Source organism: Bufo gargarizans, chromosome 10, assembly GCF_014858855.1.
Source record: "Bufo gargarizans isolate SCDJY-AF-19 chromosome 10, ASM1485885v1, whole genome shotgun sequence".
NCBI classification, from domain to species: domain Eukaryota; kingdom Metazoa; phylum Chordata; class Amphibia; order Anura; family Bufonidae; genus Bufo; species Bufo gargarizans.
The window spans coordinates 22629054-22646682 of record NC_058089.1 but is presented as its reverse complement, the minus strand read 5'-3'; the positions used below and the strand labels follow the sequence as shown (position 1 = coordinate 22646682).

Below are 17629 nucleotides of genomic sequence, written 5' to 3'. Positions count from 1 at the left end.
AACATAAAGTTGTCGCATAGATACTGGCAAACACAGCCAATTACCAGATAGTGCAATGAATGCCTGATGCCATTAAAAAGAAAAACAAACAGTGGAATTCACAGTCTCACTGCTCACTCTGAGGAATTTTAACCGTAATATGTTTAGAGTGTTTTTTTCTATATAACAGATTTAATAAAGATTTATTATTTTATTAAAATATAAAAACTAGACAGTCAGTAGGTGATCCAAGTCACGCTTTGGTCCTCGGACCCTTGAAATTTCCCATTACAAATATTTATTTAGCGTGGCCACCTACTGCAGGATCCATTTAGTCTGTCGCATCTATGGGTGTTCCTCTTCTCCTCCCTGAAGTGCACAATGAGCTCTCTTGTTTTGCTGGTATTCAGGAGCAGGTTTTTGTCTGCACACCACCCAGCTAAGTGCTTTTCCTCTTTCCTGTAGTCAGACTCGTTGTCAGTGATGAGACCGATCACCGTGGTGTCCTCTGCAAACTTAATGATGGAGTTGGATCCATACCTAGGCCTGCAGAGGAACGGGCTCAGCACACAGCCCTGTGAAGTAGAGGAACGGGCTCAGCACACAGCCCTGTGGAGTAGAGGAACGAACTCAGCACACAGCCCTGTGGAGTAGAGGAACGGGCTCAGCACACAGCCCTGTGGAGTAGAGGAACGGGCTCAGCACACAGCCCTGTGGAGTAGAGGAACGGGCTCAGCACACAGCCCTGTGGAGTAGAGGAACGGGCTCAGCACACAGCCCTGTGGAGTAGAGGAACGGGCTCAGCACACAGCCCTGTGGAGTAGAGGAACGGGCTCAGCACACAGCCCTGTGGAGTAGAGGAACGGGCTCAGCACACAGCCCTGTGGAGTAGAGAAACGGGCTCAGCACACAGCCCTGTGGAGTGCCAGTGTTAAGTGTGATGGTGGTGGAACAGTTATTTTTTGGTCAAAAAGTCCATGATCCAGTTACAGACAGGGTTGCTGATTCCAAGATCCACAAGTTTAGGGCTCAATGCACTGCGACTTTGGATCTATAATTCGAAGGTCGATTTGCTAGAGAGCCTAGAGAGAAGAACAAAGGAGGAGGTCCTGTGAGGATTGGAGATTACGCGTGGGAATGTATCAGGAAATCAGAGAATTTGTTGCTCTCTTCTCTGCCAGAAATAAAGACCTGAAACTCAACCTCTTGGGTCTGGTGGCACCCAGTGGTCAGGACCAGATCACACTTGTTACATATCTAGTTGATATGTTTTAAAAGTCTTTGGCAGGAGAAGTTTCTGAAAGGGAACCTGCTACCTGGTTCGGGGCTATTAAACCAGCAGCTTGCTGTTAAAGGAGTTGTCTCACTTCAGCAAGTGGCATTTAACATGTGAGAAAGTGCACTTACTAATGTATTGTGATTCTCCATATTGCTTCCTTTGCTGGCTGGATTCATTTTTCCATCCCATTATACACTGCTCTTTCCCATGGTTATGACCACCCTGCAAGCCAGCATTAGTGGTCGTGTTTGCACACTATAGGAAAGGCGCTGACCTATGCGCACTCCCGCAGTCCCAGCACATTTTCCTATGGAGTGCAAGCACGACCACCGTTGCTGAATTGCAGGGTGGTCATAACCCCTGGATACGACCAGTATATAATGTGATGGAAAAATGAATCAAGCCAGCAAAGGAGGTAATGCGGACAACCCCCTTTAAGTTTAGGGTCCCAATCTTTCCCATATCAAATCATCTGTCCCTACAAAGTATAGAAAATGAAGACCTAATGGGGTATACCAGTTATCCCCTGTCCACAGCGCTGTACTCCGCTATCTCCGGAACTCCCATAGAAATGAAAGGAGTGGTCACACACATGTGCTGTTCATTTCAGGGGGGCTGCAGAGGGTATGGGTCCCCCGTTCTCGTGATCAGTGGGGGTCCCTCCCGATCTAATAGTTATCCCCTATCCACATGATGGGGGATAACTTCAAACAACCGGAATACCCCTTTAACTTACTAGGAAATTAGTCCAGGACTCATATGGTGCATTCTCCGATGCAGTGGGGTCAGTGACCTTGGTATACTTTGCGGGGACGGATGGTTTTTATATCATCAGGTTTGGAACCATAAACCCCAGCTGGTTCAGTGGCCGCGGTCCAGGTGTAGGGTTTACATTTACAGACTATAACACTTACTACATATCTGGCATGCTCAGCAGTTTCCATACTTGGAGAGTGCCTGCACCTTCGCCCTCAGACAGGGGACTCTGCTTTACTTTTAAAATGCAGGTGCAGTCCAGGAAATGTGTTCACCCCCTCTAGAAGGCTCCCAGGATGGGGACCAAAATGGAGAATACATAAAACGCGTATATCATTATGCCATCCTCATCTGTTTCCTGATTTGCTATGTCTCTTTCTCAGTTCCAGAGCCGTTTGGAGGAGCCATTATAATAGGTCAAGAATCTATAACTTACCACAATGGTGAAAAATACTTGGCGATAGCTCCTCCAATTATTAAGGTGAGTTGTCTGTAGACTCCTGAGTTGTGCGCACTCCACGTTTCGATCTCTTGAGTACTTGACTCCTTTCCCGACTTGTCTTTTGCTGTAAATGCTTGTATTCTCCATGATATAACAATTCTGGAGCATCTTTTTTTCTTAAAGGGGTTATCCCATCTTAGACAATGGGGGCATATCGCTAGGATAAGTTCCCATTGTCTGATAGGTGCAGGTCCCACCTCTGGGACCCGCACCTACAAGGAGAACGGAGCAGAGAAAGTTGAGAACGGCGCACTGTGCATGCGCAGACGCCCTCCATTCATTTCTATGGAGCCGACGAAAATAGCAGAGCGCTGGCTCGGCTATTTCCGTCGGCCCCATAGAAATGAATGGGAGCCGTGGCCATGCATGCGCGGTGCGCTCCCATTCACTTTAATGGGAGAGGCGGGGAGCTGTGCCTTGTGGTGGACGGACCCCGGGGTCCTTCAGCCACAACTCTCCCCGGCTCCGTTCTAGATATAGGTGTGGGACCCGCACCTATCAGACAATGGGGACATATCCTAGCGATATGCCCCCATTGTCTAAGATGGGAATACCCCTTTAAGTCTTAGTTGTGCCATTCCTCTGTTATTCCTCCTGAATAATTATGAATAAATTGACAACCAGGCATTACCATTTCTATGTAAGGGGTTTGTCCCTACACAATCTGGTGATGTCGGCACTGATTGGACAGGATATGTGTAGGGACATGCCCGTCCCAGCCAGTAGCACCCTTGTGGCAAATAATTCATGATTTATTTATTTTTAATATCGGAACAGTACAAAACAGAGGTGAGAGAAAACATTCCCCAGAGCTGTTATATTTCGGGGAATGCAATCATTTACTAAAAGAGACTTGTCAGGAGAGGAGACAGGGTTTTCTGAGATTTTGATACTGATGTGAGGATAGGTCATCAGTATCTGATCGGTGGGTGTCTGATACTCGGGACCCCCGCTGATCAGCTTTTTGAGATGGCACCAGCGCTCACAGTGAGCGCAGCAGTCTTGTTGCAGCTTACCACGCACGTTGTATAGCGGCTGTGCCTGGTATCGTGCTCAGCCCCATTGAAGTCAATAAGCTGTGATGCCAAGCACAGCCACTATACAATGCACTGCGCTGTGCTTGGTAAGCTGCGAGGAAGCCACAGTGCGGTGCCTTCTCGATCGGCTGATCGTTAAAGTTCCCAGGCGTCTGAACCCCACTGATCAGATACTGATGACCTATCCAGAGGATCAGTCATCAGTATCAAAATCTCGGAAAACCCCTTTAATTCATTTTGAGTGATATTATTGGAGTAGGTTAGTTATATATATATTTTTTTTTTCTGCAGCAAAGTACAATTGTGTGTCACAATCGGGTAGATGTCAATGGCTCCCGGTATCTTCTCGGAGACATGGAAGGTCGCTTATTTATGTTGCTGCTGGAGAAGGAAGAGCAGATGGATGGAAGTGTCACTCTGAAGGACCTCCGAGTGGAGCTGTTGGGGGAGGTAAGAACGGTTTAAAGGGGTTGTGCAGTGGACAGAAATGTATGACCTAGCCTCAGGATAGGCAGTCAATATCAGATCTGGGGAGGTCCTGTTCCTGGCCCCCCCGCCAATCAGCTGTTTGAAGAGTGTTGCTTCTGCTTCTAGATTACCTGCATGCCATTCGGTGTTGCTTCTGCTTCTAGATTACCTGCATGCCACCTCGCGAGGCAGTGCATTGTCATTACAACTGCTTGTCCCTTTCACTTGGGATGAGCAGTTGCTGATACCTCTTCAAACAGCTGATCAGTGGAGGTGCCTGGAGTTTGACCCTCCTGCCGATCTGAGGATAGGTCATCAATATCTGTTCACTGCACAACCCTTTAACCATCATTGCCAATATGGTTTTGCTATTTTCTGATTGAAAGGGTATTCCAAATCCTTTGATTTGCAAATATACTGGACTCTTAAATTCAAAGCGTGAACGCTGTTCAGTATGGGGACCGGTATATTTTTATATAGACCTGTATCAGTTGGTAATCTGTGGTCTGTGCTTCACCACCTCGGGCAGATGCTGTCATTGAATATTCCCATACATTAAGTTTGTTTTTGTCTATTGTAGACATCCATTGCAGAATGTCTGACTTACCTGGATAATGGAGTAGTGTTTGTAGGCTCTCGACTTGGAGACTCCCAACTGGTGAAGGTAAGCCGATGGTTTGAACACAGCAAGGCTCGTGTCACATTCGGTGAGTATGGTCCAGGAAAAAAGTCAGTGCGACAACCGCATTTCCCGAACCGACCACAACTTGTTTGAGCCGAGCTCACTACATCAGAGTGATCTATGATGCTGCAAGTTCCATCCTGACCGCGAGTCTAATGTCCTGGAGTTGAGTATGGGACAGTAGAATCATAGAGCTCACAGCATCATAGGTCACTTTGATTTATTAGGGTGGGCTCGGAAGAGCCATGGTTGGTCTGGATAACGCTGCAGTCACACTGACCAAGTTTCCTGGACTACATTCGCCCGTGTGAAGCTAGAGCAGTGACGGCTAACCTCCGGCACTCCAGCTGTGGTGAAACTACGACTCCCAGCATGCCCTATTCATTTCTATGGAGTTCTGAGAAAAACCAAGGAAGTTTGCATCTTGTGAGTTGTAGTTTTACCACAGCTGGAGTGCCGGAGGTTAGCCATCACGGACCTAGAACATGCCGTATTATTATTCACTGTATCCCCATCTATTGTGTGTTCATGTTTTTCAGTGACCCCAACTGCTGAAGGGTTTAATTTTTTTTTTTTTGACATTTTACAAATGATGACCTATGATCATTGGGGGTCCAACACCCCCACCGTTCAGCTGTTTGAGAAGGCATGGCGCTCACAGTAGCACCCCAGTTTTCTTACAGCTTAGCCTAGGTCATCTGACTGCACGTTTATTGGCGGTGTGGCCTAGGCGCAGTTTAGCCCCAAGCACGCAAACGTACATTTGTACTGTTCACTGTGCAAGCACATGCAGGGTGCCAGTCCTGAGGATGAGACTGTTAGGGTAAATGCACATGTTCAGGGTTTATGTGCGGAAAATCCGCACTGAAATCCGCGCGGTCAATCCACATCAATTGGTGCGGATTTACATGTGGATTAGGTGTGGATTTTACTCTCCTCATTGAAGTGAATGGAGAAAATCCGGTCAGGAAAAATAAAATAAATGGATATGCTGCGGATTTTAAAATCAATCGGATTCCAGAGGCTGGCGCACTCACGTAGACCCGTACCCTAGAGAGAAGTTTTTACACAATAGTGAAGTTCCACCAGGTTATTCCGCTAAAAGCTATTTATTCTTCTATTACAAAATAGACATAGAAATTCAGCCTTCTAAAATCAGAATGGGTCCGTATCTCATTTTAGAGTCTATTTTGTAATAGAAGAATAAATAGCTTTTAGCGGAATCACCTGGTGGAACTTCACTATTGTGTAAAAACTTCTCTCTAGGGTACGGGTCTACGTGAGTGCGCCAGCCTCTGGAATCCGATTGTTTGGCTACAAGGTGAAACAACTGCGCATTTGGGAAAATAATCTGGGAGTGGAATCCTACACTCATAGGCAGCGCCATCATCATCTTTTGGAACTTTTGACTGTGAAGCGAACTTTACCCACGTCGCTTGGTGGATCTGCAGCGCCGTAAGTAACCACAGAGTATAGAGACTGTTTGAATTTTACAATATACATGACCTACAGGTCGGATTTTCCGCACTCAAATCTGCACACGATCCTGATTGTGTGCATTTACCCTTAGGAGGACAGTGGGGGAAATGTGATTTGGGCCTCATGCACACGGCCGTTCCGTGCATTAGGGACCGCAATTGCGGTCCCCTATGCATGGGCAACATCCTTGCAGCGGACTGGACCCATTCAACTTGAATGGGTCCGTGGTCTGTCTGCACTGCAAAAAAATATGACATGTCATATTTATTTGCAGTGCGAAACAACGGAAAGAAACACCACCAAAGCACTCTGTAGTGGTTCCGATGTTCCGTTCCGTGACTCTGTTCCGCATCTCCGGAATTGCGGACCCATTCAAGTGAATTTGTATGCATTCGTAATCTGTGGTGCACATGGCCGGTGGCCATGGATTGCCGCCCCACCGTTTGCAGGCTGCAATACGGCCATCTAACGGCTGTGTGCATGAGGCCTTATACTGTACTAGTGCACCGCGCATCACATGCTACAGAGTATCGAGTCATGATGCAAGGAGACTGAGAAGGTTGCTGCATGCACAGTTACTGTGCACTGATAATTACAGGTGGGAATTTCCTAGTAACCCTTTAATAGCTAGGCAATTGCCCCAAAGTGTGGAAACCCATGCAGACTTTACTCCTTCAGAGACCTGCATCCCTGGCATCTACTAAGTGCCCTGCATCCCTGCTGGAGAACTAGAGACTCAGATGGTGCATATGTGAAACCTCTTTGTAAAAGGTTTGCACCTTGTGGAGCGTGTAGAGCAGGCATCCTCAAACTGCGGCCCTCCAGCTGTTGCAAAACTACAACTCCCAGCATGCCCGAACAGCCTACAGGTATCAGCTTACAGCAGGGCATTGTGGGAATTGTAGTTTTACAACAGCTGGAGGGCCGCAGTTTGAGGATGCCTGGTGTAGAGCCATGCACTGTATAAAATGCTGTTCTTTTCAAACACTGACTTATTTTTCCTGGGGTCTGTTCATATTCAGCATTTTTGTTCCATTTTGGCCACTGTAATGTGATACTTGTGAATGAGATGTGTGTTGGTGGTATAGCTTTAGTTTGGCCACGTCATGCCTGCCCTTGACACATGGAGTCAATATACTGCTTCACTCTTTTCCGCTAGAGGCAATTGCAGGAAAAACGCAAAAAACAGCAAAGTAATTTTGGCATGCAGTATCTTAGTTGTGCCACATGGTGGCCTCGTTGCACACCAGTTCTGTTTTGGGCAGCGCTGGAATGAATGACTAGTGATAAATTGAAGGTGCCAGCTTTGCTTGTACAGGCAGGAAACCTACGTGGAAAGCCTTCAGGACTCGTTTTGGCAGTCTAAAGCACTTGGACTCTCTTGAGGCGACCAGTTTAAGTTAAGTCTAGAAAATCCCTTAATGGAAGCATTTCTGCAGCCCAAGTTTTAACATGCTAAGCTCTTTGGCAGCTGCTGGATAGTTTTCTTCTCGTCAGAGCTGTAAGTACGAGGATGAACGGCTCTGGTTGTGTGAACTTCTCACAGATGGAAGTTGCAAAATCCAAACCGTGTTTCTGGTGGATGAGAAATTACTTCTAGGTGCTTTGGCGTGTGATCGGCCAACCAGAAGTTTGCAGCCTTTGTTTTCTGTTTACGTCTAGGAAAGTTTGTCATAAAATGATGAATCCTGCTCTTGGAATGGTCTAAGGCAGGGATGGCCAACCTGCGGCTCTCCAGCTGTTGAAAAACTACAACTCCCATCATGCCCTGCTGTAGGCTGAAAGCTGTAGGCAGTGTGGGCATGCTGGGAGTTGTAGTTTTGCAACAGCTGGAGAGCCTCAGGTTGGCCATCCCTGGTCTAAGGGGTTCCTGAAGGCCACAGTCAATTGTTCAGCCCTGAGCTGGTTTTTAAAGACAAGCTGTAACGTCATCTGGCGAGACACAAAATGGCCAAAATGCTAAATCATAGGAACTTCAACCTCCTTTGTAATGAGAGAAGATTAACAGAGCCGCTTATGCATTTGCCCAAGCATGTAATGGTTTAACGTGTGCATATGAAATGTAGGCCTAAAAAACTATGGCACAATGAAACAGCACTACGGTGAGGTGCGACTTCCTAATATGCACCCAGGAATCATGTGGCCTAAGGTTAGGGATGTGCTGTTACTCCTGAACCCTCAAATAAGGGGCTACGTACCACCGCTTGTTACAAACATCTGGCTTCGGGGGGTATTGGCGGTGTTGGCCAATAGCAGGCCGCAACGGGAACGACCCTCGCTAGCTTCACCTGCGAGGCTAGGGATGCTCGTTCCCATTGCCGTCTGCTATTGGCTGCCCCGCAAACCCCCTATCCCCCTAGGGACTTTGGTTTCGACGAGAGAGAGGTGCTTTTTGTGACACTGGTGGGTAGAGGTGGGTCCTCAATGGGAAACCCCTCTCTTTAAAATCCAGAAAGACCTTTTGAAGATGGTTTTTCTTCCAAATTACATAGATTGGATATAGATTTTAAGAAGTAGACTTCAAAGGGGTTGCTGAGCTTTATCAGGCCTCAGAGCAGTTTGGCGGATAGCCCTGTGGTCGGACCGCTACGGATCATTGTTGGCATACCTAGTCAATATTGGCAGGAAACCCAGTTAGAACCATCCTTCCAGCGGTAACACCTCTATGACTTGGCTTTTTATGTCTGTGTAAACTGTATATGGGTCTACAGTCATGTGAAAAAATTAGGACACCCTTTGAAAGCATGTGGTTTTTTGTAACATTTTTAATAAAAGGTTATTTCATCTCCGTTTCAACAATACAGAGAGATTAAAGTAATCCAACTAAACAAAGAAAACTGAAGAAAAGTCTTTTCAAGATCTTCTGTAAATGTCATTCTACAAAAATGCCTATTCTAACTGAGGAAAAAGATAGGACACCCTCACATGTATTCCCTCTTAAATTGGCTCAGATCTCACACAGGTATATCACACCAGGTGCACATAATTAGTAGATCGTTACTCTGCATGTTGAATGAGGCTTGCCCTATTTAAACCTCAGACATTTAGTTTGGTGTGCTCCTGACTGTTGAAGTGAGAGTGAGCACCATGGTGAGAGCAAAAGAGCTGTCAGAGGACTTCAGAAAAAAGATTGTAGCAGCCTATGAGTCTGGGAAGGGATTTAAAAAGATCTCAAAAGATTTTGAAATCAGCCATTCCACTGTCCGGAAGATAGTCTACAAGTGGAGGGCTTTCAAAACAACTGCCAACATGCCCAGGACTGGTCGCCCCAGCAAGTTCACCCCAAGAGCAGACCGCAAGATGCTAAAAGAGGTCTCCAAAAACCCTAAAGTGTCATCTCGAGAACTACAGCAGGCTCTGGCTACTGTTGATGTAGAAGTACATGCCTCTACAATCAGAAAGAGACTGTACAAGTTTAACTTGCATGGGAGGTGTGCAAGGAGGAAACCTTTGCTTTCCAAGAGAAACATCGAGGCCAGACTGACATTTGCCAGAGATAAAGTTGACAAAGACCAGGACTTCTGGAATAATGTTCTTTGGACAGATGAGTCCAAAATTGAATTATTTGGACACAACAGCAGAGGACATGTTTGGCGTAAACCAAACACAGCATTCCAAGAAAAGAACCTCATACCAACTGTGAAGCATGGAGGTGGAAGTGTCATGGTTTGGGGCTGCTTTGCTGCAGCAGGACCTGGTCAGCTCACCATCATAGAATCCACGATGAATTCTACTGTGTATCAGAAGGTGCTTGAAGAACATGTGAGACCATCAGTTAGAAAATTAAAGCTGAAGCGGAACTGGACCATGCAACATGACAATGACCCAAAACATACTAGTAAATCAACCAAAGATTGGCTGAAAAAGAAGAAATGGAGAGTCCTGGAATGGCCAAGTCAAAGTCCAGATTTGAATCCCATTGAGATGCTGTGGGATGACTTGAAAAGGGCTGTACGTGCAAGAAACCCCTCAAACATCTCACAGCTGAAAAAGTTCTGCATTGAGGAGTGGGGTAAAATTTCCTCAGACCGATGTCGAAGACTGGTAGATGGCTACAAGAACCGTCTCACTGCAGTTATTTCAGCCAAAGGAGGTAACACTCGCTATTAGGGGCAAGGGTGTCCTATCTTTTTCCTCAGTTAGAATAGGCATTTTTGTAGAATGACATTTACAGAAGATCTTGAAAAGACTTTTCTTCAGTTTTCTTTGGTTAGTTGGATTACTTTAATCTCTCTGTATTGTTGAAACGGAGATGAAATAACCTTTTATTAAAAATGTTACAAAAAACCACATGCTTTCAAAGGGTGTCCTAATTTTTTCACATGACTGTATGTCTGCTTTTTCACCTATATATTTCTGTATGTTATACAGTATATCCTTACCACTAAGAATACCTGATACTTAATCTTTTTGTGTCTCCTTCTCCATAGCTTACTGCGGACAGCAACGAACAGGGCTCCTATGTCGTGGCAATGGAAACTTTCACTAACTTGGGTCCCATCGTGGACATGTGTGTTGTAGACCTTGAGAGACAGGGCCAGGGACAGGTGAGATTAATGTGCATTCACTTCTCATGTATTTGCTGTCATTCCTGTGGATTTTCTGTCATATTTTTCTCTGTGTATGCAGCTTGTTACCTGCTCTGGAGCCTTTAAGGAAGGTTCACTACGAATTATCAGGAACGGCATCGGTATCCATGAACACGCCAGCATTGACTTACCAGGGATCAAAGGTAACGCTGATACTTGCAGACCTGGAGCTCTCTCTGTCATAGGTCTACTGGTTTCTATTGAAAGCAATCCGTGTCGCTCGTCTCTTAACTCGCTGTTCCCCAACCTGCAGCTCTCCAGCTGTTTCAAAACTACAGCTCCAGTCATGCTCTGACAGCCTGAGGCTAACAGGCATGATGGGAGTTGTAGTTCAGCAACAGCTGGAGAGCTGCAGGTTGAAAATCACTGCCTTAGGGTCCATTCACATGTCTGCAAATTGCGAATCCGCAAAACACGAACACCGGCCATGTGCGTTCTGCATTTTACGGGCCACACATGGCTGGCCCTGTGATAGAAATGCCTATTCTTGTCCGTTCTATTTTGCGGGGCCGCAGAACGGAACTACTGATGCGGACAGCACACAGTTTGCTGTCCGCATCTTTTGCGGCCACATTGAAATGAATGGGTTGTGTAAATGGACCCTTAAAGGAAACATGTCACTGTGAAAATAGAGAAGGAGGAGCGGAGCTGATAGAGGAGGAGGAGCTTGGGGAAACGATCAATTATAACTTGTCATTTATTAAGTTTTAATTCCTGCTCATTCTGGTCTTTGAAGTCAAGCAGGTGGAGCTATTAGTGATTGACAGCCTTCCCTCTGACTGTGTTTACATAGAGAGATGTCAATCACTGATGGCTCCGCCTCCTAGACTTTAAAGCCCAGAATGAGCTGGACTTTACATGAATAATTTGCAAGTTCAAGTGAATCTTTTCCCACAAAACTAAATTTCAATCTGCTCAGCTCCTCCTGCTCTATAACATGCTGCCTGCAGCTCAGACACCATGTTCACCGTGACAGGTTCCCTTTAACTTGTAGCTAAAATCATAAAATACAATGAGACTTTTTCTCCCCACAGCAGACATTCATCGCCTCTCCACAGGATAGGTGATACATGTCTGATCACTGTGACACCAGCCTGCATTCCTCATTACTGCAGGGCCACAATGTGGAGGAATTTAAATGGATCTTTGATCAAACATTTGTTCTGCCGCTCCCTTTTAAAGTCTGTGCAATCAACACACACAGGGCTCAGACGTCAGTCCCATGGATACTGAATAGAGCAGATGGGCGCTTTTTCAACTGCTGCTCCATTCAGAGTCTTTCACGTTGTGGATATGTAGTAAGGAGGAACGGCGGCTCGGGACCACCATTGTAGTCATTTGTGGGGCTCCGTGCTATCAGAAACGTATCACCATGTAGTAAGGTGGTGAATATCAATAGTGGGACAGCCCCTTTAAGGATTACTTAAAGGGAATCTGTCACCTAGTTTTACCCTATAGAGCTGCGGACATGCAGGGATAGATCTCCGCTAGCATGTCCGCAATATACCTGTCCCATAGGGCCGTGTGTGGTTTTATGGCATATAAAAAATGATTTTATAGATATGTAAATTAGCCAAGTAAGGTGCCCAAGGCGTGGTTACTTACAGTTAAGGAGCCCAGCACCACCTGCATCCATGAATCTCCTCCTTGCTCACAAAGTTACAGTGCCGTAATCTCGCGAGGCGCAATCTAGCAGATCGTTCACTGAGGCTGATGCCAGCAAAGGGAACAAACACTTTGCCGGCACTGTGCACCCGCTAGCTCGCGCATCACAAGATTACGGCACTGGATGCAGGCGGTAGCTGGGCTCCTTCACAGGGGGCATGTCTGGGCTCCTTAGGCTACTTTCACACTTGTGTTCGGGGTTCCGCTTGTGAGTTCCGTTTGAAGGCTCTCACAAGCGGCCCCGAACGGATCCGTACAGCCCTAATGCATTCTGAGTGGATGCGGATCCGCTCAGAATGCATCAGTTTGGCCTCCGTTCCGCTCAGCAGGTGGACACCCGAACGCAGCTTGCAGCGTTCAGGTGTCCGCCTGGCCGTGCGGAGCCAAACGGATCCATCCAGACTTACAATGTAAGTCAATGGGGACGGATCCGTTTGAAGTTGACACAATATGGTGCCATTTCAAACGGATCCGTCCCCCATTGACTTTCAATGTAAAGTCTGGACGGATCCGTCTGACTAACTTTCAGACTTAGAATTTTTTCTGAAATATAATGCAGACGGATCCGTTCTGAACGGATCCCATCGTCTGCATTATAGGAGCGGATCAGTCTATGCAGACACCAGACGGATCCGCTCCGAACGCAAGTGTGAAAGTAGCCTTAGATGTAAGTAGCCACGCCTTGGGCACCTTACTTGGCTAATTTACATATCTATAAAATCATTTTTTATACGAACAAAAACCACACACGGCCCTATGGGACAGGTATATTGCGGACATGCTAGCGGCAATCTATCCCTGCATGTAAAACTAGGTGACAGATTCCCTTTAAAGCAGGCATCCTCAAACTGCAGCCCTCCAGCTGTTGTGAAACTACAACTCCCACAATGCCCTGCTGTAGGCTGATACCTGTAGGCTGTTTGGGCAAGCTGGGAGTTGTAGTTTTGCAACAGCTGGAGGGCTGCAGTTTGAGGATGCCTGCTTTAAAGGGCTGTGTATACAGGGATTGGCATTGTGGAGACAGTACTAAAAATAAAAAAGAATCCTTTCATGTCTACTTGGATGCTGGTTATGGCCTTCTCCCTGTTGAATAATGGTCTTTCTGCTCTGTATCAGGTTTGTGGCCACTCCGGGTTGCTGCCAATCGTGAGACGGATGACACATTGGTTTTGTCTTTTGTGGGACAGACCAGGTTCGTGATGAACTGAAGTGGCTGGTTATGTAACTCGTAACCGATCGCAGATGTTACTTCGCCATAATGACATCTGTTTGTCTTGCAGGGTCTTGACTTTGTCAGGAGAAGAAGTGGAGGAAACTGACCTCGCAGGCTTTGTTGACGACCAGCAAACCTTTTTCTGTGGGAATGTGGCACATAAGCAGCTCATTCAGGTAAAAGAATGGCACGTGTCCAGATGTAAAGAAGAACGTGCAGCCCTCACCCCCTTCAGTGATTTATTTTTGTAGATGCATAGACAGATGCCTGATGCCTTACCAGTCAATGTCTTGTGCCTCTCTGCTTTTTCTATAATGACTACAGCGTAATCCAAAGCGTCTTCCCCTTTAATTGCATAATGGGTCCCAGAAACCCTCCTCCATGCAGTCACGAGGCCTTGATACGACCTCAGGGCTTATCTTTCCAGATCTGCTGGTGAGTACCTAGACCTTCAAATACGCTTTTATTAAAATCTAAATGTGATGGAAATAATTTTTGTAATATACTTATCTTTTTACTTTTCCAATTGAAATAGGCACCTGAAGTTGAAGTGCCTATTGCACTTTGCAGTCTGTCCTCCAGTAAACAGTGGTGTATGGGAGTGTGGATTGCAAAATGCAACAGGTGCCTATTTTGCTATTAAAAGTTAAAAAGAAAATGAAAGTATATTACAAAAAAAAAACATTGCCCTCACATTTAGAATAGATTTTAATAAAGTGTATTTTAAGGTTTAGGTACACCTAGGTGTAAATATGATTATAAGTTAAAGAGTTTATATTGAGAACTAAAATCTAAATGTGCATTGGGGGGGCACAGGAACCATGAGCTGTGAACCCCAATGAGACGGGTCACAAGTTTGGTATTCACATAACCATACAGTTCATTTGCCTATTGTTTTGTGGAAACAATACACTCATGAGGTTTTTGGTCCATTAGCTGAAGCTAGCAGAAGGAATAGGAAGCATAAAAGAAGAAACATAAACTGCTCCATCCTGCTGCATTCAGTTCTAGCTTTGGTTCCAGTAACTGCCTGTGTGTATCCAGCCATGAAGGGGTATTATGATGGACTTCTGTTTTCCAGATCACGTCAGCCTCTGTGCGACTGGTGTCACAGGACCCACAAAGTCTGGTTAGCGAATGGAAGGAGCCACAAGGTCGTAAAGTCAGCGTGTGTTCATGCAACAGCCGCCAAGTGCTGCTTGCAGTGGGCAGAGTCCTCTACTACCTGGAAATCCAGCCTGGTGAGCTAAAACAGATCAGGTAAGGCAGTTTAATATGTGCTCTAGTTCTCTTAAAGGGTTTGTCTCATTATGAAAACCCTTTATTATAATGAAGGTGGCTCACCAGGGATGCTTCAACGGCGATTACAAGGAAGAAGCAGTATTATATTTAATACATGGTCTTCCATAGTTTGCCATGGCTCATAAAGGAGGGTCTCAAGCACGACATTCATTGTCATAATGAGACAACCCTTTTATATCCTAATAGTGCTGATCATTACATAAGATTCTTCTCCTTTCCCAACAGTTCTACTGAAATGGAGCATGAAGTCGCCTGTCTAGATGTCACTCCATTGGGTGGCGGTGATGCAATGTCCACACTTTGTGCAATTGGCCTGTGGACAGATATCTCGGCTCGAATCCTTAGTTTACCAGGATTTCAGTTATTACATAAAGAGATGCTAGGTGGAGGTAAGTCAAAATGGGACTTTGTACACAACGATGATCATAGATTTATAGTATACTTTGTAGATAATATTTCATTTTTAATTTACTTCTTCAGAGATTATCCCCAGGTCCATCCTTATGACGTCATTCGAGAACAGTCACTACCTGCTGTGTGCACTGGGGGATGGCGCTCTCTTCTATTTTAGCCTCAACACAGAAACAGGTAAGTGATAGCTATGTAATTCTGGTTCTTCTACGCTTGTGGGCATACATAGAGTTCATTGACTTGCTCTCTCGCACTTCTTAGGTCTTCTAAGTGACAGAAAGAAGGTGACCCTGGGGACACAGCCCACTGTTCTGAGGACTTTCCGCTCTCTGTCCACCACGAATGTATTTGCTTGTTCGGACCGGCCCACAGTCATCTACAGCAGCAACCATAAGCTGGTCTTCTCCAACGTTAACCTGAAGGAGGTCAACTATATGTGCCCCCTGAACTCTGAAGGTTATCCTGATAGGCAAGTCATGCCTTTAGTTCGGTCTATAGCAGGGGTCAGCGACCTTCGCCACTCCAGCTGTTGTGAAACTACAGTTCCCAGCATGCTCCGTTCATTTCTATGGGAGTTCTGAGAAGAGTAGAACAAGTATGCATGGTGGGAGTTGTAGTTTTGCAACAGATGCAGTGCTGGAGGTTGCCTTCCCCTAGTCTGTAGTATAGGAACACTTTTTTATTCATTATATTGTTCCTGTTGGTATGATGAAAGGGCTTGCTGCATCATGAAATGTTGTTGTATTTTTTCAGTAGATCATAAAAAGCATATTTCTCGTTAAAGTCATTGGGGGACAAAGCACCATGGGTATATGCCCAGCTACCACTAGGAGGCGACACTAGATATCAAAAGGTTGGCTCCGCCCAGGTGGGCTGTAACCTCTCCACAGCCACTAGGTTAATCAATTTTAGTCTAGTGTCTGTAGGAGGCAGACATGACCTGCTCTGTTTGCAGGTCATGCTGCTTTTCCTTTTTATTTCTATTTTTTTCCTTTCTTCTGCAGGTCTCTGACTGCTGCAGGATGGGGCTCCATCGTGGATTACCACTTTAGTTGCGCACCCCCTGCAGGCGCTCCTCAGGAGCCCCCCCTCACCTGTTTTTTTTTTTTCCGTTCCGGAGGCCCCCCGGTGTCCCGCGGTTCCAGTCAGCTGACGACCCACTTTTTCCGGTCACCTCATTAATCGAAGCCCCGTCTTCTTTCTCGCCTAGGCCGCGTCTTCACATCACTGAGGCTCGGGGCGTAAGCAAAGTCTTTTATTCCGAGCGTTCTTTGTACGCCCTTAGATTCGCGGATTAGTGGTGCTACATGACAGTAGTGCCGTCCCCTTGGGCCTTGCCTGCACCTGTCAGTTTCTTCCCCCTTCCTTGGGGGTTTCATTGTGCTCTGCTGGTAGCTGGTTTCTACATGTCAGTGTAGTCTCTCCCGGCTTTCCCTGGCGAATTCTGCATCCTCTTCTGATATATGGATGTTTGGCGATTATTGGAGGATGGATACATCTCAATTTTCCCTTGATAATCTGGCTATTATTGTCCTACTTGAGCCTCTGACTGGGTAATCCTGCTTGGAGTCCCTGCCCCAATGATTCTTAGACCATCTAGCTGGCCGGTTCCCTCTGGGGAAGCTACTCATGGCATCTCTGACCGCACATGCTCTGTATGACAGCTGTTTTATTTGAGCCTGGTTTGTTTTTTTCCCCTCCCTTGTCCCCATGGACTCTTCCCGTCTGCCCAGGTCAAGTACCTGGTATCATCTGGGAGTTTAATGCTACAGTTTGCAATTTGGATCGTATTGGTCACTTCTGGGATGGAGCTTTCCCTCGTTTTGAGAACTGTTCCTCCTTAGGCTGTTTGGAGTCCTCTCCCTTCTACTCCAATATCTCCCAGACGCGTGTCTCCGCTTGTATTACCAGGGCCTGCGATTGTTTCTCTTTTCCCTGAGACTTCATGTGGCCAGGGATATCTCTGGTCTTACATTTCACAGCGATATTCTGTTTTTCGGATACCCGATCCTATTCTCTTTTATTTATGGGAAGCATGTCTTTACGTTCCCTTCTCCTGGCCATTACCTAAATCCCCCTCCTCCCCCAGGGGTTGGCTGCTTTCTCTAGCAGGATGGGGTTTCCACCTTCTCATAGGGTGTTTTTCTTTGCCCACCTGCCTTGCTACGGAAGGAGGCTCGCTCCCTTCCCATGGTTTCCTCTCTACCCAGGCCTTTACAGGAGGTTGGCCACAGACAGGCGATGTTATTGGTCTGAGACAAGTTAAA

At 46.2% G+C, this 17629-nt stretch overlaps 1 protein-coding gene across 1 annotated transcript in view; it reads left to right on the top strand.

Annotated features, from left to right (window-relative positions):
- The window catches only part of DDB1 (damage specific DNA binding protein 1), a 61760-nt gene that overhangs the window by 26915 nt on the left and 17216 nt on the right, over positions 1-17629 (top strand). Inside the window, exons 5-15 of the mRNA XM_044270524.1 lie at positions 2398-2495; positions 3845-4003; positions 4602-4685; positions 10613-10729; positions 10812-10914; positions 13553-13628; positions 13717-13825; positions 14731-14909; positions 15177-15340; positions 15432-15539; positions 15624-15831. Coding sequence (XP_044126459.1) covers positions 2398-2495; positions 3845-4003; positions 4602-4685; positions 10613-10729; positions 10812-10914; positions 13553-13628; positions 13717-13825; positions 14731-14909; positions 15177-15340; positions 15432-15539; positions 15624-15831 — 1405 coding nt within the window. The remainder of the gene's footprint in view (positions 1-2397; positions 2496-3844; positions 4004-4601; positions 4686-10612; positions 10730-10811; positions 10915-13552; positions 13629-13716; positions 13826-14730; positions 14910-15176; positions 15341-15431; positions 15540-15623; positions 15832-17629) is intronic.